The sequence below is a fragment of the Microtus oregoni genome, unplaced genomic scaffold, assembly GCF_018167655.1.
Source record: "Microtus oregoni isolate MIOR12 unplaced genomic scaffold, Mior012 000112F_ref0000385, whole genome shotgun sequence".
NCBI lineage: Eukaryota > Metazoa > Chordata > Mammalia > Rodentia > Cricetidae > Microtus > Microtus oregoni.
The window spans coordinates 2778569-2801300 of NW_024544738.1; the positions used below are offsets into that span (position 1 = coordinate 2778569).

General features: G+C 44.3%; 1 protein-coding gene and 1 pseudogene across 1 annotated transcript; both read left to right on the forward strand.

Annotated features, from left to right (window-relative positions):
* Window positions 1-15786, forward strand: LOC121443754 (RNA-binding protein 10-like). The gene is made up of 4 exons (XM_041645555.1): window positions 1-218; window positions 2127-2269; window positions 11781-11964; window positions 15487-15786. The coding sequence occupies exons 2-4, from the start codon at window positions 2253-2255 to the stop codon at window positions 15769-15771; spliced, it is 486 nt and encodes a 161-aa protein (XP_041501489.1). The 5' UTR covers window positions 1-218; window positions 2127-2252; the 3' UTR covers window positions 15772-15786.
* Window positions 15787-16315: 529 nt separating this feature from the next.
* LOC121443733 overlaps window positions 16316-22732 on the forward strand; it is a 69667-nt pseudogene continuing 63250 nt past the window's right edge.

Genomic DNA, 22732 nt, shown 5'->3' on the forward strand with positions numbered 1-22732 from the left:
GTCAGTGACTGCAGCCGGCTGGAAGAAGGCGGCACTGAGTTTCCTTGGGAGGGCTGCGCGTCGGGCGCGTCTCCCCTCCCCCTTTCCCCTCTTTTGCCACTAGCCTTGGACTTAGTTGTTGCACGCAATCGGCTCCCGTTGAACTAGCAGTTCTGGAGAGGTGACGGCTGGCGGAGGTGATGCCTGGGGGCCCTCCCTTGACAGCCCGGGCCGGGAAGGTGAGCGCTGTTTCGGGTGGTGGGGGCCGAGGTAAGGGAGCGGGGCGTGCGCCAGGGGGTGGTGGTGCGGTAAACATAGAAGAGGCGCGGGGACGGACTGCACACTTCGGGGTTCACAAAGCTGAGGGATGCACCTGAGAGAGGGTGTCCCCCCACTTTTTCTTATGAAAGCAAAAGCGCGTGCGCGATTGGAACACGGGATGGGTGCACGAGGGTGGGGGAAGGGAGGGACAGATGGGAGTGGGGTACCGGGACTTACTATGTTTGCTCCATCGAACTTTTATTTTTTGGAAGTGCGTGTCTGCGACTTTGCGGGGGTATTCTAAGAGCAGGGGTGTGCTGGCTGTGTCCTGTGTTACTTATTATCCACGCGGAAATACTCTGGTTGCAGCCTCTATTCATTTCTGTGGCGGGGATGGGGGGTGGCGAGCGCGGAGAGAGAAAGTGACTATGGTTTTTATCCTTGGAGTGTGTCTCTGACCTCCAGTCCTTATCGGTCAGGAAACTGTCGTGTTACTGGCCGACCCCAACCTATTTATTGAATGCTGGGAAGGGTGAGGTGGATAGAGAAATATAGATGCGACTTTTATTCTTTTGAGAGTTGTATTTGACACTGACATTCAAATATTAAAAGGGGAATTGTTTATTTATGTCTCTTGTGGGTTACCTTCTGTGATCTTGGCCCTTGGTTATTTGGGGGCTCGCCGGTAACTTTGATTCTTCTCTGTGCTGTGTATATGACAATGTTTGACTCACCCTTTTGCCATTGAGGGCTTTGCATCAGGTTCTCAGCCATTAGGGTTCCTGGTTAACTGTTTTCCCCCATCTGGGAGCAGTTAGCTGGTTTCTTGTGGTTTGAGGTGGAAGAGAAAATAGGAACTTGAAGGAAAGGTGTGGTGGCAGCCTAGTGTTAGGCCTTGCTTTCCTTGGTTCCTGTACAGTGGGTGGCAGCTGAAGATTCAGGGATAATTCCCATCCCTGGTTGGGTCACATCACTCTCAGGACTTGTACTTCTTGAGGCAGCCCCAAAAGTTGGATGAAGTGACTGCTCCTTTCAACTCTGTAGAACAAGATGTTTTGGAACCGCTTCAGAAAGAGGCCTCTTTTGCCTCTTGAAAACTTGGCCTATGATCCCTGGGGAGAGGGATCCACCTGGGGACCTGGCTGCACGTCACATCATGGCTGAGCCACTTGCCATATGAGGACCAGAGCTCTGTTGGCCAGGAGCCCAGGGAGGTGGCAGCTGTCTTGTTGCCAAGTTAGCCCCTACACACATTCCCTCCTTCCCTCCCTCCCTCCAAAAGCCTTTCAAAGTTTCTATCTGCCTTGTTAGGGTATAGCTAACATCTTGTTGGGAGGATGAAATGATACCTTGACCGATGGGGAGGTGCTTGGGATTCCATTGGTGAAGTCTTTTATTACTCTTTTGTCTTTTGGTGTTTTGCTGTTTGTTTTTGTGATGCTGGGGATGTGACCCAAGGGCCTTGAACATGGCTGTGCTGGTCATGTTCTGTCTCACAACTATATCCCCATCCAATTATTGTGGTCTTATTTCTGTGACTTATGCCTAATCCTAGGCAGATCGTTCAGCAGTTGATCTAAGAATAAGAATGCAAAGCCTTGATCACATAGCCGGTGGTACCACCAGATCTCTGTAAGATGTTCTTTGTTTGATAAGGGCTTTACTGTTTTCTGGGGGCAGTAGAATCTTGCCTTATGCTTGTGGGGAAAGGAAGGAGAGAGCCAAATGGGGGCTGTCTTCCTGCACTGATTGACAGGAGCACAAGGAAGTAGAAAACAATGTCCCTGGGCTACAGGACTGTAGAGAGTCTTGACAATGACATTCTCTCAAGGAGGTCTTCTCTGCACCAACTACCTTGACCCTTTTCTTCCTTCCATTCTTTGCAGAGTCTCTGCAGGAGGTATCACCCAGGCTGGCAGATCATGGTGGCAGCAGTGAGGGTGGCTGGGAAGTGAAAAGGAGCCAGCAACTGAGGAGGGGCCCCCAACAGCTCCCGAAGATCCTATCAGGACATGGAGTATGAAAGACGGTGAGTTCTCCATTCCCTCTGCGCCCAGGCACTATAAGCATGCCCCCGTGTGAACACCAATCCAGGAATGATGCTGAGGGACACTTAACTTCTAGGCAGAAGAAACAACACAACAAAGGAGTGGTTTCTATGCTCCGAGAATGCAGAGATGAACAAGACATGATGATTGTAGGTCTCCTTGTGAGAGACTGTCTTGCTGTGTATGGTCTTACAAGGCAGAGCACGTAGTTTACAGGTGATGAGTACCATGGCTGGATGTGAGGATAGGTTTCTTGTTAGTATGGGTGAGGAGGCCAGAGAGTGATGCCAGCTATCATCTACCTCAATTGCTCTCCCAGTTATTTTTTGAGGCTGAGTTTTACATTCAACCCAGAGCTCCTAGATTTAGCTATACTGGTTGGCCAACAAGCCTGGGGGAGTCCTCTTTCTCTACCTCCTCAGCATTAGGATTACAGGCATGTGTCACACCTGGTGTATTTATATGGGTGATGGGGAATTGAGCTCAGGCAGTTTACTAACAGAGCCACCTTCCAGGCCTGTGAAGGGTGGGTTTTGTTTTGGATTTAAGATGGGTCTTGCTCTGTTGGATAAGCTTGTCTCAAAATCCTAGGTGCAAGTGATACGCAAATTCATCTTCCCGAGTAACAAACATTTAGGATACTTGGTAAAATTGAACCTAGGTTGCACAGCTCAGCATGTTCTGTACCATTCAGCTATTTTATATTCTCAGCCCTTTACATTTTATTCTGAGATAGACTGTAAATTGCCCAATTTGGGCTTGTTTGTACTCAATCTGTAACCCAGACCTTGCAACTGTCCTACCTCAGTCTCTGAGTTTACAGGCCTATACTACCAGACCCTGCTTATATATTTATTTATTTTATGTGCATGAATGTTTTGCTTGCATGTGTCTTTGCACCATGTGTGTTCCTGGTGCCGCCAGAAGAGGGCATTGGGCCCTCTGGAACTGGAATTACAGGCAGTTGTGAGTGAGCCACCATGTAAGTGCTAGAAATCGAGCCTGGGTTCTCTGGAAGAGCAATCAAGTGCTCTTAACTGCTGAGCCATCTCTCCAATCCATAGTTATTTATTTTTGAAGTAGGGTTTCACCATGTAGTTTCTATCTACCTGGAACTCATTGCAAACACCAGCACCAGCAAGATATTGGAACTAGCATGTGCTACCATGCCTGGCACTGGCCTCCTTTTAAAACTGTCTTTTGAAAGGCATCTGGTGGCTAGAAATATACTCAGTGGTAGAACTCTTACTTAGCATGTGTGAAGTGTTAAGTTCAATACCATATTTGCTTAGGAGAAGATTAATTTGATTGTCAACCATAATCACTACAACTACTATGTGACTGAGCTTCAGGTAGCTATACTTCCTTAGACTTTGTTGCCAAGTAAAACTACTGGTTTCCTTTTGATTTTTAGAGGATCCAAAATGTAGAGGTTTGAGTTAATCACATTTTCCATTTCTAAATAGATTTTATCAAAGACCAGTCACCACAAGGCCTCTTTTACTGTGTTTGGTTTATTTTTTTATTTCTTCAATTTATTCCCAATTCCCACCTCTGTAGGCATCAGCTCTGTTGTACTTAATATGTATCCTTCTAAAATAGTGTTATCTCAAGTGTCTTTAATTCTTATAAAGAGCATAGTGCTACAGTATTCCTTTTGTCTCCTGAACTCCATATTACTCAGCACTGTATATTTTAGCTGTCTCTATTGTCATTAATATACAAAATGTTTTGTCTCTAATTGGTGCCAAAGGTACCATGAGGTGTCCATGTTACGTTTTACTTAATGTGTGTGTGCCTGCCAAGAATAGATACTGTTGTTTTTGTGGTTGTTGTTGAGACAGGATCTCATCCATGCTGTCCTGGAAGCCACCCTATAGCTCAGACTGACTGACCTGAGACTTGTGGTAATCTTCTTCCCTCGGTCTCCTGATGATCTGTTCTTAATAAATAAATCCTTACTTTCGTGCTTCCTCTTTTTTAGAACAAGGTCTCACTACGAAGCTCTTACTGTCCTGGAATTTGTTATATAGACCCAGCTGGCCTCGAACTCATAAGATTAGAGGCATGTACTTCCATGACCAGATCTTGCCATATTTGTGATTTCAGAATCTTTTCTTAACCTTTTGCATTCACATCTTTTTTTTTTTTTTTGGTTTTTCGAGACAGGGTTTCTCTGTGGTTTTGGAGCCTGTCCTGGAACTAGCTCTTGTAGACCAGGCTGGCCTCGAAATCACAGAGATCCGCCTGCCTCTGCCTCCCAATTGCATTCACATCTTTAGCTCATTTAGAATCCAGTTTTGAATATGGTATAAGATAAGTTTTAGTTTGTTTTCATTCTTACAGCGGGCAGTTTGCTGAGTACCATCTCCTAAATAGTTCATTTTTGCTTGGGTTCCCTCCATCTTGAATGATCTAGGTTGTTCCATTTATCTCTTTGCTTATTCCTACACCATAATCTTACCATTTTTATTACTGTGGATTTATACAGTTTCTTAATAGTTCTCTTATTGCTCTTATTTTTCAAACTTGATTTAACCATTTGTGGCGTTTTATTCTACGTAAAAACTAATCAAAGGCTGAGTGGTACAGCCTGTGCTTAGTATGTATGAGATCCTGGGTTCCATCCCCCAAGATTTAAAGAAATCATCTCAAACACAGGACTTTTAATTGAGATTGCATCAAATTTCTGTACTGAGTTGAACTTGGGTCCTCTGGAAGAACAGTAAATGCTCTTAACTGCTGAGCCATCTTTCTAGCTCCAAGGAAGCATACTTTTTTTTTTATCTTTGGTTTTTTTTTTATTTATTAAAAATTTCCACCACATCCCCTCTTCCCATTTTCCTCCCACTCCTCCTACTTTTTTTTGTTTTTTTGGGTTTTTTTTTTTTGTTTTTTGCTTTTTGTTTTTTTTCGAGACAGGGTTTCTCTGGCTTTGGAGCATTTCCTGGAACTAGCTCTTGTAGTCCAGGCTAGTCTCGAACTCACAGAGATCCGCCTGCCTCTGCCTCCCAAGTGCTGGGATTCAAGGCGTGCGCCACTACCACCCAGCTCCTCCTACTTTTAAATGGCATAAAAATCTACCTGCTTGCTTAAGTAATAACTTACTCTGTTAAAGTGCAATCACTAGGAAAGTGGAGAGGTGGCTTAGCTTTTAAGAGCACTTGCCGTTCTTTGAGAGGTAAGAGTTCAGTTCCCAGCATCCATGTCCAATAAGTGCTCTTTACCTCTGAGCCATCTCTTCACCCCATTTTATTTTATTTTATTTATATGTGTATGTGTGTGTTAGTGTATACATGTGTAGAGCTGTGCACGTGCATGTATGTGGACGTAATGTGTAGGTCAGAAGGCAGCTCTGAGTACCACACTTGAGTTCCTTCCACCTTTTGTTTGAGGTAGGACTGTCATTGTTCTAGGTAGCCATTGAGCTCCAGGGATCTACCTATCTCCTCCCAGTTTTGATATCACTGGATTACAAGCACATGCTACTATACTTGGCTTTTTTTTTATCTGAGTTCTGGAGATTTGGACTCAGGTCCTTATGCTTTAGAAACAAGAGTTCTACTGACAGAGCCATCTCTCCAACCAAACACACATGGAATTTTTTTCGAGACAGGGTTTCTCTGTGTAATAACCTTAGTTCTCTTGAAATTTATTTTGTAGACCAGGCTGGCCTCAAACTCACAGAAATGTGTTTGTCTTTGCTTCTTGAGTGCTGGGATTAAAGGCATGTGTCACCACACCTGGCTCACATAAGAGATTTTTATAATTAAGAATATTCAACCCAGGGGCTGGAGAGGTGGCTCAGTGGTTAAGAATACTGGCACAGCCGGGCGGTGGTGGCACACGCCTTTAATCCCAGCACTCGGGAGGCAGAGGCAGGCGGATCTCTGTGAGTTCAAAGCCAGCCTGGACTAAGAGCTAGTTCCAGGACCGGAACCAAAAGCTACGGAGAAACCCTGTCTCGAAAATCCAAAAAAAAAAAAAAAAATACTGGCTTATCTTCCAGAGGACCCAGGTTCAATTCCCAGCAACCACATGACAACTCACAACTGTCTGTAACTCAATTTCTAGTGGATCTTACTCCCTCAAAAAACATGCAGGTCAAACACCAATGCATGTTAAAATTAAAAAAGAATATTTAGCGCAGTGGTAATGGCATACACTTTTACTCCCAGAATTTGGGAGGTAGAAGCAGGCAGATCTCTGAGTTTGAGGCCAGCCTGGTCTACAGAGTGAATGCCAAGACAGCCAGAGCTACACAGAGAAACCCTGTCTCAAAAAAACAAACAAAAAAGTGTGTGTGTGTTTATTTGTTTGCTTATTACTCACTTATTTATTTATTCATTCAGGGTCAACAGGTGTGATAGCACACGGCCTGTAATACTAGCCCTCAGGAGATGGAAGCAGGATGATTAGGAGTTCAGATTAATATTAACTGCGGGTCTAACTCAGGTAAAGTAGATCACTATCCCTAGTCTTAAAGGAACATGTCCAAAATGTTTCTCTCTCTCTTTTTTCATTTGGGTGTTTTGTTTTTGAGACAGGGTTTCTCTGTGCAGCCCTGACTGGAACTAGCTCTGCAGACCAGGCTGGCCTTGAATTCACAGAGATCTGCCTGCCTCTGCCTCCCAAGTGCTAGGATTAAAGGCGTGTGCCACCACCACTTAGCTCATTTGGGATTTTTGAGACAGGGTCTTACTATTGTAGCCCTTGGCTGGCCTGGAAGACATAGAGATTGGCTTGCCTATGTTTCTCAAGTGCTGGGATTAAAGACACATGTACGGTGCCCAGTCAAAATTTCTCTAATAAAGTAAGGTGTGTGTGTGTTGCAATTTTTTACATATAACTTTTAATAAGCCAGGAAAATTCTCTGAGCTTGATGTGGTGATGAATTTTTTTTATCCTACTCTCTGGAAACTGAAGCAAGAAGATCCTGAGTTTCAGACTAGTTTGGGCCATATCTCTCTCGTCTCCCTCCTATTCCTATGAGTCCCTGCCTTTTCCCAACTATTTTCTCTTATATTTTCACATATATTAAAAAATAGTATATTTATTTATTTGAGGGAGGGGCATGTGTGTGTGTGTGTGTGTATGTCACAGGACAACTTGCGAGACTCAGTTCTTTCCTGTTTAGGAGACCACAGCTGCAGTGAATTCAAAATTGCAAGTGCCGTGTCATACCCAGCCCCACCCTACCTTCCTCTATGTTTTTGGTTTTGTGTTTTTGTTTGTTTTCAGGCAGGGTCAATCTCTGTCTCTGTCTTTCTGTCTTTCTGTCTTTCTCTCTCTTAACTCTGGCTGTCCTGAAACTCAAAGAGATCTACCCACCCCCTGCCTCCCAAGTGATGGGATTAAAGGCATGCACTACCATATCTAGATGGGTTTGAGTATGTTTTTAAAGTTGCTAGGTTTGGGTGCCAACAAGATAGTTGGTTCAGCAAGTGAAGCGCTTGCTGCACAAACCTAGAGCCCTGAGTTCAATTCCCCTAGAAGTCATATATAAAGCTTGAAGAAGAGAACAGGTTCACCAAAGTTGCCCTCTGACTTCTATATGCATGCTCTGGTCCATCTGCCCACTCACATACATTATGTACACATATAGTAATAATAAATCTTTTAATTTAAAAGCTCTGCTAGGTTTTTTATTCTTTAGAAAATTATTGTGAGTATTCACATGGTACTGTCACATAAGGGTGTTTAATACAGGCATGTCTTTCATGTTAGTCTGTTTTATTTCCTTAGACAGTTTTGCTTCTACTTTCATGTTAAATACATGCATGCTTTTATGTGCATGTATAGAATATAGGGACCACAGAGAAAACATTATGTCTGTCATTCTGAGATTGGCTTAGTTCACTTAATGTCTATATCCAGTTGCATCCATCTCTTGAAAAAGGCCTAACTTCCTTTGTGGCTGGAAAAGAATGTTATTATTTGTATATAGCACAATTTCCTTACCCGTTCCTTTGTTGTTGGACACCTATGTTGGTTCCATATTGTTGCAAATTGTCTGCAATAAACATTGGTGTGTAAATGTCTCTGATTTGTTGACTTGAAGTCCTTCAGATAAATACACAGCAGTGGTAAAGCTGGGTCTTCTGAGAGATCTATTTTTAGTTTCTGAGGTGCCTCCCTACAGAATTCCTAGTAAATGGACTAGTTTACATTCCCAACCAGTCTGTGAAGGCTCCTGTTGTTCACTTCCTCACCAGCGTTGTTATTTTAAAGCTGCTTAGTTAGCTATTGGATTAGTTTGCTTATTTGTATCTGTGTTGTATTTATCTGGCATTGGAATCAAGGTAACCTCATAGTATAAATTATGTAACCTTTGCTGTTTTGGGAGAAACTTATGTTAGAGTTACTATTGTAGTAGCACACACCTGTAATCCCAGCACTTCTAAAACGGAAGCAGGCTAATCTGTGAGTTCAAGGCCAGCCTGGTCTATAGAACGAGTTCCAGGACAGGCTCCAAAGCTACACAGAAAAACCCTGGGGGGGGGCTATTCTTGCCTTGAAACTTAGTGAAACTTAGTGGAACTTACCTTTAAAGGCATCTGGGCCTTGTTTGTTTTAGCAGTTCTGGGAGAGAACCCAAGGCCATGTGTGTGTTAGGCAAGTACTCTACCACTTGCTGTGTATGCCCCAGCCTTTGGTGTGTGTGTGTGTGTGTGTGTGTGTGTGTGTACACGTACATGTCCAGTCATTGTATGTGCAGGTGCATCTTGTGTATATGTGTAAGCTAGCCGTCAACCTTGAGTATTGTTCCTCAGGAAGCACCTACCTTGTTTTTTGTTCTGTGTGTGTAGCACACAGGTAGCAGTACAGAGGAGTTTATTGAGAAATACCATATATAGGTTCTGGAGATGAAACTCAAGTCATCAGGATTGGTGTCAGGTGCCTTTACCCATGAAGTCACCATCTATCTGGCCCTACATTGTTTTTTGTTTTTGTTTTGTTTTTTTTTTTTTTTTGAGACAAGGCCTCAATACATAGCCCTGGCTATCTTGAAACTTACTATGTAGACCAGGCTGGCTTCAACCTCTGCAACCACGCCTAACAGGTGGCACTTAGATCCAGGGATCTTCCTGTATCTGCCTCGCCTGTGCTACTTGGCTTGTTACATGGGTGTTAGATATCAAACACAGGTCCTTAATGCTTATTCAGCAAGCATTTTACTGCCTGAGCTGTTTCCTCTAGTGCACACATACTCACCCCATAGACATGCATCGTGCCCAGCTGGTAACTCTTTTTTCTAATATTTTATTACACAATTTCAAGCATATGGCAAATTGAAAGAATTTTACAATGAATACCTATCTGCAAACTAGATTCTGCCATTTTGCCGCACTTACTCATCTCACGCTTATTTCTAGGTTCATTTTTTTTTACATGTTAACTTTTTTTTAACACTTTTTTCTCATTTTATATACCAGTCCCAGTTCCTGCTCCCTCCCCATGTTAGCTGTTTTTAACTTTCACAAAGTCATATAGATCCATAGGGTTTATTGTTGTACTGTTTTGTTTTTGTTTTACAGCTACTGGGTTTGATCTCTTTTTGAAAAGCAATTAAGGTTTATGAGTGAGTGTTTCACTTGTACACATATCTGTGTACCATGTGTGTGCCTGGTACCTGCAGAGGCTAGGAATGGGTATCAGATTCCCTGAAACTGAAGTTAAGATGCTTGTGAGCCTCCATAATGTACTGAGAATAAATTCTAGGTCCTCTGCAAGGGCAGCAAGGGTTTTCTTAGCCACTAAGCCCTCAAGGATTTGGTCTTTTTGCGGAAGGAGATTTGATTTTGTTGTTGTTTGATACAGAATCTTTCTATGAGGCACCACATTCAGCTTCCTTTTTTGATAGATCTTGCTGGGTAATCCAGGATAGTGTCAGTCTCATAACCCAAAGAGCTTAAGTTACAGGCTTGTCAACTATTGTGTAGGTGCTGGGAATCAAACCAGGGTGTTTTGTATTGTGCATATTAATTTTATAGCCAGAATCTCTACAAAATTTATTTTTATGTGAATCTGTGAGTGTATGTTTACATGTGCTCAGGAGGCAGAAGCAGGCATCAGATTCCCTGGAGCTAGAGTTACTTGTGGGTGTGAGCTGCCCAACATGGGTGCAGGGAACCAAACTTCCTTAAATCTCTGAGCCATTTCTCTGGCCCCTGATTTTCATTGTCATCATTATCACTGTTATTATTTTGGGGATACTGAAATTAGTGTCATGAATATGTTGTCCTTGAACTGTACCTACAGCTCCTGATTTATTATTTGTGATCTTTCTTTTGATTGATTTAGGCTTTACAGGGTTATTCTAAAATTAGATACAAATAATGATGATTCTTTTGCCTTTACAGTTCTTTTTTTTTAATGATTTATTTTTATCTGATGTGCATAGGTGTCAGGTCCCCTAGAACTGGAGTCACAGACAGTTGTTAGCTGCCATGTGGATGCTGGAAATTGAATCCAGGTCCTCTGGAAGAGCAGTCAGTGCTCTTAACCGCGGAGCCATTCCTCCAGGCCCCCCTCTATAGTTCTTAATGCCTTTTCTTCCTTCTCTTATTTAATTGCTTTAGCTAGTGTCATTAAATAATGTAGTTTGAGTGGTGTCAACAGTGGACATTCTCTTGTTATTACTGCTCATAAGTAGAATCTTGCTGCATTCTTCTGTGAGGTTTGATTCATCTTGCTTGACAATGTTCTTTTTTACATCTTTATTTTTTTTCTTCAATGCTGGATACTAAACACCCATAGCAGTATTTTTTTCTTTTTAAATGAATGTGTATTGGTTCTTTTTAAAATAATACTTTTTTAAAGATAGGATCTCGTGTAACCTTAAACTCATTTTGAACCTTGACTAACCTTGAAATCCTGATCTTCCTGCCTTCACCTCTCAAGTGCTGGGATTATTGCTTACTGAGTCCTATACACTATATTAAGCTTTGAGGAATAAGGACTCAGCAGGCATGGTCCATCATTTCCTAGAACTCACCATTAAGTAATTTAACTTTTTATGATATTCGGGAAATAGAACCCAGGGCCTTCTGCATGCTGGGCCTGTGTACTACTGGTGAACTATATCTACAACACCAATATTTTTAGATGTGGGGGTTGCTATGTTGCCCAGGCTCACCCTGACCTTCTAGTGCTCAAGCCTTCTGCCTCAGGATCTTGGGCAGCTGGGGTTGATTAACTTTATCTTAGAGAGTACTTATATTTGGGATTCTAGGTACAGAGACAGAACTGGGAGAAGCCTGGATAGAGGAAGCTTGTGATACATGTGGACCAGAAGTGAGGAAGGGATGGAGATAAGTGGGTTGACTTTAAGAGCATATAGTAGTTAGTCCATGTAGTGGAGTGAAATTTTCAGAGTCTTTTTTTCTGGGGAGTGGGATTGAGGTCCTTGAAAGAGGGTTGTAGGGTAACTCTTACATCTTGAGCCTTTTGGGAAAAATGGTCTTTTAATCCCCATCCTTCTTCTCCTAGAGGTGGTCGTGGTGACAGGACTGGCCGCTATGGAGCCACTGATCGCACACAGGATGATGGTGGAGAGAACCGCAGCCGGGACCATGATTATAGAGACATGGACTACCGCTCCTACCCCCGAGAGTATGGCAGTCAGGAGGGCAAACATGAGTATGATGACTCATCTGAAGAGCAAAGTGCAGAGGTGAGGGCAAAGCCAGGTCTTGGGGGAAATGCTCCTGAATGGCCTGTGTGTCTACCTGCAACACCAGGTGTAGGCCATGTTCTGCTCCTGTGCCTTTGGATTGCTCAGTTGCTTTGTGTCACCTAGGGGAGGGTCTGTCCCTGCTCCTTCTCTGAGGACTCTTCTGAGTTGGGTTTCCCTGGCTTCCTCCACACTGCTTTACTCTGTATTTCTCAAGGTTCCTAGCCATTACTTCTTTCCCTTCTTCCCTGTTGTTCAGTTTTGGTCTTTGGTTCACTGCAAGCACTATACTGCCTGCCCTACCAATTTAGGGTACTCAAAAGGATCTCTTCCATGGGACCCAGCATCTAGGGTAGGGAGGACAGAATTAGCATCCAAGCCAAACAACTCTGGGAAGCTAACACTGGGTGTTCCTGATCTTGACAAAACCTTTAGACAGAAGGGAAGGAAAGGACCTCTGGGGAAGCCAGTTCTGTGTGGTAGTTACCTCTAGCCTAAAGGATGAGGCATGATGCTCACCACGAGAGAGCCCACATCTGAGGGCTAGAAACACCCTTGCCCCAGAGAACTCCAGTCTGAGGGGACAGTCAAAGACCTGGTGTAAGCAGGTAGGCAGGCAGGCAGCTCTTTGTCTAGTACGATGGAAAGGTTACACTTGCAAGCCGAGCCTTGAGGAATTGTATTTGAGCTATCCTCTACCCTCTAGGCAGAGGGGCTATTCCCTTGGTATACTTTGTTTGCTTAGCCAGGGCCTATAGGCATCCAGGCTTCTCAATTGCCTGCTCTTGAGCAGTGTCTCTTAATGGGTACAATGGACCTTGGAAAGAGACCATTGACAAGTATGGAATACGGCATCCAATTGTCTGGGCCTGTCCTCTGCAGGTGGGAGGATGTAGGCTTAGGCCAGATCTGCTTAGTGTTGAAATTAGTAGATTGGACAACAGCTAAGAATTAGCAGCTACACTCTCTTGTCAAAGAACTGATAATGAATGAAGACGTTGTCAGGGCTGAGGAATAAGGACCAAGGAGGAGCATAGTAGCCCACCAACTCCTGCTGGCTGCCTTAGACTCATATCTGAAACTGTTTCTAAAACTGCTGGTTTGGTTCCAGGGCCCAATCTTAAGCAGGGAACTATATAAGACAGGTCTTTTTCAGTGGCACAGTAAATAATTGTTCTCATACTAGCTAAGCTGGCAAAGGAAGAAAAGGGAAGAAATTGAAGGCAAAGTCTAAAACCCAGGCTAGTTTTTCCCAAGGAGGTTTAAGCTGTGTTTTTTTGTCTACCTGCCTTTGGGAGTTCCTCCTCCACACCAATACTGCCATTCTTTGAAGGCAGCTCCCAAAAGTATTCTGTGGAACATTTGCAGCCTTAAAAAGGCTACAATCCAAGGCCTACCCACTTTGCCTGACTGAGCCTTTAACTGGAGCCCGCCCGCCCACCCCTGGCTTTCAGAGCCCACCTGTCTCAGAGAGCCATCGGCCAGCCACTAGGCCCACCAGCTGACTGCCCGTCTGGTGTCTCTCATCTTATTCTGTCGGCCAGGATCCCTACGAGGCCTCCCCGGGCTCCGAGACTCAGTGTAGGCGGCACAGGCACAGTCCCACTGGCCCGCCAGGCTTCCCCAGAGACGGCGACTGTCGGGACTAGGACTATCGGACCGAGCAAGGGGAGGAGGAGGAGGAGGAGGAGGAGGAGGAGGAGGAGGAGGAGGAGAAGGAGGAGGAGAAGGCCAGTAACATCGTCATGCTGAGGATGCTGCCACAGGCAGCCACTGAGGATGATGTAGGTGCCCCTCCAATGGCCCTGGGCAGGTGGCAGAGCAGGAGGCCAGGCTGGGTTTTCTCCAGGGCTCTCAGCTATTCTACACCCATCCTTTACAACCAACCACAGCACCTTCCCTCTCTTCTCCCCCACCAGCTCCTGTCCCCCAGCACTATCCATCCTCCAGGATGGGCCCCATCAGTTCCTGGTCTGGAAGGGAGAAGGCAGCAGACAGGCTGGCTTAGCCCAAGGGCAGTAGCGTGGGTGTCCAGTGCTGGTGGGTATGAGAGAAGAGCGTCCCTCCTGCACATTCCATTGGCTTTCATCCTTTTCGTATATGTGAATGGAGGGCCAGACCCAGTGTTGGATATTCTTGGTGGCAGAGACCCATGAGAGTAAGATGTTAGGGCCCACGAGGCTTTTCCCAAATTCCATATTCCTGTTTTTGTCAGCAGTGACAGCCTGGCCATAGCTACCCATAGGTGGCTCTTGATAGCTTCTTGACCCTGTTTGCCTTTATGACATTCTCTGCCTTCAATCTTCCTCTCTTCACCAATTTCCTTCTCATATAGATGTCTTATGGCAAGCCACATTTGAAATCTAAAAGTATTACTAAAGTAGACTTTTGATTAGTCTCCCTGATCCTTATATCTCTCACTTCCTTCAGCCCCAGTTGGTTCTCTGAGCAGTGCTTCCCTGAAAGCCTGCCAACTGCCCTTTTTGTGACAGTAGTAATCCCCACTAAGAAGTCCTTCTAGGATCAGGCTGATTGCTGACATTTTTACCTGAGGTTTTATTGTAGGGTGGGCTATGTGCCAGGCTGATTGAATCCTCACAGAAGCTCTTTCTGGAAGGTACAAATTATAGTCAGTCCCACATAGCCCCAGTCAACAAAGTGACTTCTTTATGTTCCAACAAGTGGCAGAGTAGAGTTGGGGTCCAAACCTGGACTGCTGGACCCCAGAGCCCATGTTCTTGTTATTTCCCAAGCCTTCCTTGATTGGAGTCTTGATTGGTTTTCATCTTCCTGCATACTGGTGTTCATAAGACTTAATTTCTTGTCTGTTACCCTGATGAGGAACAGATGCCCAAAAGCACAGATTGTTCTCCCTAAAATGTATCTGGTATAAATTCCCCATCCACCAAAAGAGGTACTGCCAGCTTAGATACTGTCTCACCTGGGGTCCTCAGTTGCCTCTGTAGTCTCTCAGGATCATTTCACTCAGAAAGCTTTCCAGATCAACCACCATGCCTTTTTGTCTTTAAATTTCTCCTCCTCACAGGGCTGAAATGACTCAGGCTCCTATCCTTCTCTGTGTCATAGAGAGGGGAGGGAGTATTCCTTTGTGATGGATAAGACTTGGGCATTCCAGCTTCTATGCTTCTTGGCTACTACTAAGCCTCTTCTCAGATCACCCTCCCCACCATTCCTGACTTGCTGCCTCACTTGCTCTCCCGTTGTCTTTGTGCCGCTGGGGATCATCTTGTTCCCATCCTTTACCCTGTACTGTGTTTCTGTCTGTGTTTGTTTGACTCACTTTCCTTTACCCTGTCCTGTGTTTCTGTCTGTGTTTGACTCACTTTCTGTAAGTCCAAGGCTGGAAGCAAGACTGAGTACTAGGTGCAGTTGTTATTGGGGAGGCAGAGGAGGGGTGTGTGTGCGTGTGTGTGTGTGTGTGTGTGTGTGTGTGTGTGTTCGTGTCTTATACTTAGCTGCTTTCTTTACTAAATCCATCCCACTTCTTTATTTCCTGAACAGATCCGTGGCCAGCTGCAGTCCCATGGTGTCCAAGCACGGGAGGTTCGGCTGATGCGGAACAAATCCTCAGGTGAATTTTCGTTCCCAGTGCCCTCCCCTTCTGCTGACCAACCTCAGCCTCCAAAACTCCCTTCTGCCTCTGCCTTTCCCTCCCTCTTCCCCTCCCTATGCCTCTTCCTGCCACAGCTGGGAATGGGCAGCTTGGGGAGGGTGCCCTCTCTTTTTCTCTCCCACCCCCACTCTCACAGCTCCAGCCAACAGCCTCTACAGGAGGGCTTGTCCTGAAGAGGGTACAGCTCTGGGTTGAGCTGACTATTCCCAGGGGCAAGGCCAGGGCCAGGCTCTGGAAAACCTCTTTGGGACTCTGAGTATCTGAAGTGGTGACCCTTCCTAATACATATACTTTCTTTTCCTTCCTCTCTGCCCCTTGGTCTCCTTCACATAACTTTTGACAACAGCCTCTAACCAAAAGTAGGTCTCACATAGACCCACCAGTATGTCCCAAGAGGGGAGGCAGGGGATGGCTCGTGTATCCTAAGGAGCAGCCAGAACTTTCTGGCCTCGCCTGTTCCCTCCCTCCCTCCCTCTCTCCTTCTTGCAGGCTGCTTGGAGCTGGCCTGAGGTTTTAGCAGGGTGGGTGGAGTTGTCTCTGCAGGACCATTGCCCAGGCTCCCCAAGGCAGGCACAGTGGGGCCTCACTCTGCCTGGGCTTCTCTTTCCATCTCAGTCTCTCTCCTTATACCTCCTCCCTCTCTCCATCCTCCCTTGCGTACCCCCTATACAATTCTACCCACCCATGCATCCTGATGGTGATTCTTTTGGATGAAGCATGCCCTCCAGACCCACCACATTCAAGCCTCCTTCCGTTGCTACCTCTAAAGGAGTTACTTTCCCAGAATCGTAAGCCCCAAGGCCCTGGCCAGGCCTGGCGTCTGTCTCAGTGACATGTAGGTATTGTTTTCATTAAAGTAAGCTTTTCTGGCCCTGGATTTCAAGATTGTTGGACATTTGCTCTTTCTCTTCTCTTCTCTTCTCTTCTCTTCTCTTCTCTTTTTCTGCCTTTTTTTAGGCCTCCTGGGATTCCTTAACTCTTAAATGTTGTCTTCAAAGAGTATTTTTTCCTCTAGGATTTTCATTTCATGTGCAAGAATGTGGGGGCTGTCCCTTCTTGACTGCTCGAGAGTGACAGTGCTGGCACCCTAGTTTAGGATCTTCGTAATGGCTTCACACTAGAGGAACAGCTTAGAATCTGTTAGATTAGTTTTTCTTCACTCAGACTTAGCTTGTTGCTCTGATTTGTATTTCCTGCACGTCATAGTGGAAGAGATAGTGGGGGAAGGCCTTGTTTATAGAACAGGGCCTGTTGGCTGGGTGAGCCACATCCTCTGGAAATCCTAAAGGCTGCTGACCACTTGAGGATTCTTCCTTCACCTCTGAGATAGAATATGCTTTACCCGTTTCCCTTTGTTAAAAACAAAACCAAACACAAAAAAGCAGGAAAACAGTTTACACTTTACCCTGGAGGAAGCTAGTTTGGCTCTCGTTTCTGTCTGAAACAGCTGTGGCTCTTGCAGCTGGTGCATTGCTTGGCGGAAACTCTCTATTTGCTGGTTCCTGCTTGTGTTTCCTTCTCTGACCAGGGGATTGTGCAGCTCTCTCTGTTGGGTGCTGTTTAAACTTAGCAAGGAAAGGATGACTGGTTTCTCTGCACTCTTTGCTGTTCACATTCATCCTTTTCTACTTCTAACATCCCCAAAGGTCATTTAAGCTGCATACCAGAAACTTTCTCTGAGTTCATTTGTGTGAGTGAATGTCTCTTTGTGGTAAGACTACTTGAGGGTTCCTCACATCTATTTTTGTGTGCTCCCTAGGCATTGAAGTCCCTAATGTTTTCTTGCGAATGAAACTTGCTGGCTCTTTCCCTCTAGTAGAACCCAGCATAGTATGTGCCTTGTCCAGTTCTCAATCTTATGCTACTTTAGATTACTTCTGGAGTTAGTTTTAGAGAAATTGGCAAGCCTGTCAATTGAACCAGTTCAGTTCAGTTCAAAAGGTACAACCATGTGTTGATAAGCTGTATAATGAACCAAGAAGTGGGAAAGTTGACCAAATGACTGCCATTTTGTTGCTGAGAGATTTGCGATGGGCAGTCCAGGCATTCTGACTTCTTTGGGCAGCCCTACATCACAGCACTGCTAAAGTTCTGTGCTCAACCAGAGTATTTGAAGTGCCGTTCTGGAAACGTGTGGGCTCCTTAACCTCGCCTGGTGGTCAGGTTGCCATCTTCCTGGGCAGAGCTGCGCATATCTACCCTCTCTCCTTCTTCCTCAACCTGGGCAGAAGGCACAAGATTGGTTGGAATTTTCAACACATGGTGATGTTTTCAGGTAAAATATATTTATATAATATATAAAGAAAATAAATTTTATTTAGCAAACAATGATAATATGACTAAAATATAAACAACTTGGCTTTAAAGCACACGTCTGGAATTCCAGACTAAGAAAGGGGGAGGCAGAAGGATCAGAAGCTCAAGGTCATGCTTGGCTGCATATTGGGCTAAATGAGACCCTGTCTCAAGATCCTGTTACACATCAACCTATCTTTCTACTCTTCCGTGTGCTACCCCTTCCTTTACGAAGAAAAATACTGCCCTGCTTTCCATAAATGTCCAGTTCCACACATTCATAGTCAGGCAACATTTCTGTTGACTGCGTGGTATTCGGATAGAAGACTTAGAGCTTGTTATTATGCAAGCTTCTTTTCCTTTCCAGTCATTAGGAGAAGATTCATTTAAATAATAAGAGCGGTTAGTATTCTGCCATACAAAGTGCTGCTGTTTTTCTTCTTATGCTGGGAATTCTGTGCAAGCCAGCTTCAAAGGGAAGAAAACCATACACCTTTAAGGTGCTTCTACCTGGCTTAAGCAGCTGGGCTCCCAAAGCATATGGCTAGGGTTCTATTATTCCCACAGTGGCAGTGCATTCTGAAGAATTATCACCAGGTTCCCACATCACCAGAAGATCTTCCTGTTTGGTCCCATAGGCCTGAGGGGAGCAATGGCATTTGCACTTGCTATCCGTGACACGACATCCTATGCCCGCCAGATGATGTTCACAACCACGCTGCTTATTGTCTTCTTCACTGTATGAGTCATCGGTGGAGGCACCACGCCAATGCTGTCATGGCTCAATATAAGGTCAGTTTGAAACCAAGCCAATTTTGCGTCCAAATGTGTCAGTTGTCATAATTCTTGAGAAAGCTCAAGGTGCTGTGCAGGCTGTGCTTGTGAAAGATTTTCCTTCTTTTGGTTTAAGCAATGTGTGTGGGGAGGAGGTGTTTTAGATTTTTTAAAATTAAAATTTAGAGTATTGGGATTTTTCAGGATACAAAATTGTCATTGAATTCTAAAAAAACAATCGAAAATAGGATTATCAGTACACACAGAAACTAGGATGAGCTGGCTCCTTAGCCAGCTCCTTAGCCAGCAGCCAAAAGAGGCAAGTAGATTTTGCTTTCTTAGGATTTTGTATGCAGTGCCTTTTCTTGCTTCCGTGCAAAAAGGAGATGACATTTTCTTTTCTTTTTTGAATTTTCGAGACAGGGTTTCTCCGTAGCCTTTGATTCCTGTCCTGGAACTAGCTCTTGTAGACCAGGCTGGCCTCGAACTCACAGAGATCCGCCTGCCTCTGCCTCCCGAGTGCTGGGATTAAAGGCGTGCGCCACCACCGCCCGGCTTTTCTTTTCTTTTTTGAGCTTTTTTTTTTTAATTAAAAATTTCCACCTCCTCCCCTCCTCCCATTTCCCTCCCCCTCCCCCCTCTGCCCTCTCCAGTCTGAAGAGCAGTCAGGGCACCCTGCCCTGTGGGAAGTCCAAGGTCCTCCCCCTTCCACCCAGGTCCAGGAAGGTGAGCATCCAAACAGACTAGGCTCCCACAAAGCCAGTACATGCAGTAGAATCAAATCCCAGTGCCATTATCATTGGCTTCTCAGTCAGCCCCCATTGTCAGCCACATTCAGAGAGTCCAGTTTTATCCCATGCTCGTTCAGCCCCAATCCAGCTGGCCTTGGTGAGCTCCCATTAGATCAGCCCCACCGTCTCAGTGGGTGGGTGCACCCCTCACAGTCCTGACTTCCTTGCTCATGTTCTCCCTCCTTCTGCTCTTCAACTGGACCCTGGGAGCTCAGTTCAGTGCTCCAATATGGGTCTCTGTCTCTATCTCCATCCATTGCCAGATGAAGGTTCTATGATGATATTCAAGATACTCATCAGTGTGGCTATGGGACAAGGCCAGTTCAGGTTCCCTCTCCTCTGATGCTGCCCAAGGACCTAGCTGAGGACATCCCCGTGGATACCTGGGAACCCCTCAAGAGCCAAGTCTCTTGCCAACCCTAAAATGGCTCTTTTAATGTAGATATCTTCTTCCCTGCTCCTATATCCACCCTTCCTCCATCTCAACCATCCCACTCCCCCAAGCTCTCCCCAATCCTCCCCTTGTCCGTTCTCTCTCCCCCTCTCCCCTTCCCTCATCCCACCCCCACCCCATGTTCCCAACTTTTGCCTGGCGATCTTGTCTACTTCCAATTTCCAGGAGGATAAATATATGTTTTTCTTTGGGTTCACCTTATTATTTAGTTTCTCTAGGATCACGAACTATAGGCTGCAATTCTAATGCTTGGGAAGTAGAGTCGGGAGAATTAAGGGAAAATAAAAAAATCAAACTCAGGTCAACATCCCTCTGTTATTTGTTAGACAAAGCTACAGACTACACACAAAAGATGTCATGGGGCTATATAACAGATGAAAGTTACATAGAAAATGCCATATCCATCCATTTTGGTATGTCTCCCCCGCCCCCCAGACTGTCTTAGGGTTTCTATTCCTGTGAAGAGACTTCATGACCACAAGTAATGCAAATGCCTGAAGAGTCACTCTCCAAAGAGCCACAAGGTGGCAGTATATCTTTCTCTATTGGTCTTTAGTTTGTTTTCCCTCTAGAACGCAGAATGCCAAAGACAGCTGGAGCTCCTACACATTTCAGAGGAAAGAAGCGGGATTTGAGAAAATGGCCTCTTCCACCTGAGGCTTTTATACTAATGGTATAATGGTAGGCAGGGATTCCTGGGTTTGGCCACTGCCAGCTATGCCATTTCTGGGCTAGTATGTCTCAGTCTGCAGATCAAGGCTTCTTGGTGACAATCAGGGTCCTCACTCATGCTTGCGTTGCAGGTGCTATTTGCGTTTCCATGCCTATGTATTAAGATATGGTTCTCAGAACATTCCCATAGTGGAGATAATACTGAAGTCTCTATTGTAGAGTTGGGGAAATGAGACACAGGGCAACGATTTGACTGCAGGTAGCAGAGTATTAAGAGGATGAGGTGGATTGGAATTCAGGAAGTCTTGCCAAGACTTGCTCACTGTGCCTTCCATCTATAAAAAGGGTTGTAATGCTGAAGACTGCCTTCTGCATAAAATGTGGAGTGTTTCGAATTTCAACTTCCTAGCATTAATACTAAAGGTCGGATTAAATAACACAGTCTATCCTTGAGAATATAAACCCGAAGAAAGAAATTTTAATTCTGTGACATCCAATTTGAGACATCAGATAGTACTGTCTTTGTTTTTTGTGGTAGCATGAGGATAAGACAGGTGATTGATCCTGGGTATAATTGCAGGGTATAATTGACCTGTGAAGTTACTTTTTGCCAGATGAAGATTTTTGTAATAAAGATGCTCATTTTGTATAGAAAATTGTCAGGCAACAAATAAAATTTCATAACCTCCTCAGACTCTTTGATATTTGTATTTATCATGGGCTTTTGAAAATACTGAACAATACTATGTAGCTTATCAGAAGTTTTTGGAAACTTTGAAGACTATTATGATTTATTTCTCATTCTACTCATAAAAATGTATTTTATGTATTCAGAAAACATTCACACTTATGCTTAACTTTATATAAATAATTTAAAGCAGATCTCTAAATGCTTATCATTTTTTGCTATTCCCAGGAATTGGAATAAGCTGCATAAGAACATAGACTTCAAAGATGCATTAAAAACCTTAACTCACCATCATGTAACTAAGAACAAAGGCCAAGATATCTGGGTTTTTAAGTGTGCTGCAAGTGATAGAACGAGTGGTTCAAACATGCTAGGCAAGTGCTGTACCAGTGAGACACGTCCTCATTGTCTAACCCCTGTAATTCTTTCCTTACCTACAGAACACTTAGAACATCACAAATAGATGCACGAATATTTAATTGGTGTTTGAAAATGTTGTTCCAGGACTCTCTATGAATAATAAACCCTAGAGATGCTCAAGGCCCTTACAAAAATGGGGTATTTGTTCAGAACCCATGCCCGTCATCTTAAATACTTTAAGTGGTCTCTAAAAGCCTTTGATATTTCCTACAATGTAAATGTTATGTAAACAACTGTAGTGCCACATTGTTTGGGGAATCATGACAAGAAAAAAGTCTATATGCTCAGTACAGAAGCAATTGTGGGGGGGGATATTTTTAATTTGGGATTGATTGAATTCCCCGCCCCCCCATACATAAGGAGGGCCAACTGAACACACAAAACCAAGAGGCATTACCTGTTGGACATAGTGAGTGATCACAAAAGGACTCTTCAAGCAAGAACTGCTGGTTAGCAGATAGCTAATAAGCAACATTTTGTAATTTTCTCAGACTCTGCGATATTGGTATTTATCATGGGCTTTTGAAAATATTGAAGAATATTATAGAACTTAACAGGAGTTTATGAAAACTTTGAAGTCTGTCATAATTTCTCACCCTATTCATAAAACTCACTTTTATATGTTCATAAAATATTCATATTTATGCTTGATTTTATATGAGTAATTTAAAGTGGCTCCCTAAACTATATAAAAATCCTAGCCCCCTCAGGAATTGTCTGGTCACCCTGTCCCCTGACTCTTCAGGACCAGATTATATCATGTGCATTTCATAAGTCCTTTTCTTTTTTTCAACCCATAAACATATCTGGTACAAATAGAACCAAGTGATTTTCCACTGAGAGTAGAGAGTTGATTTTTTTGCACTTCCTCATGACCTTTTCAAAATGTGGGCCATGAAAACAGTCCTTCCCAGAGCTGACTATGTGGGCAGCTTTCTGAGAAGCATGTGATGGCCCAGCTCGACTGCAGTTGGTAAGAAGTGAGCAACTCTGCTGAGCGGAAAACCAACAGTTCCTGTAATACTTCTTTGCTGCTTTTT

Bases quoted from the DNA above. Each gene is read 5' to 3' on its own strand.
- LOC121443754 (XM_041645555.1), top strand. The intron at 11,965-15,486 runs GTGAGGGCAAAG...TTTCCTGAACAG, and splicing joins CTGAAGAGCAAAGTGCAGAG to ATCCGTGGCCAGCTGCAGTC.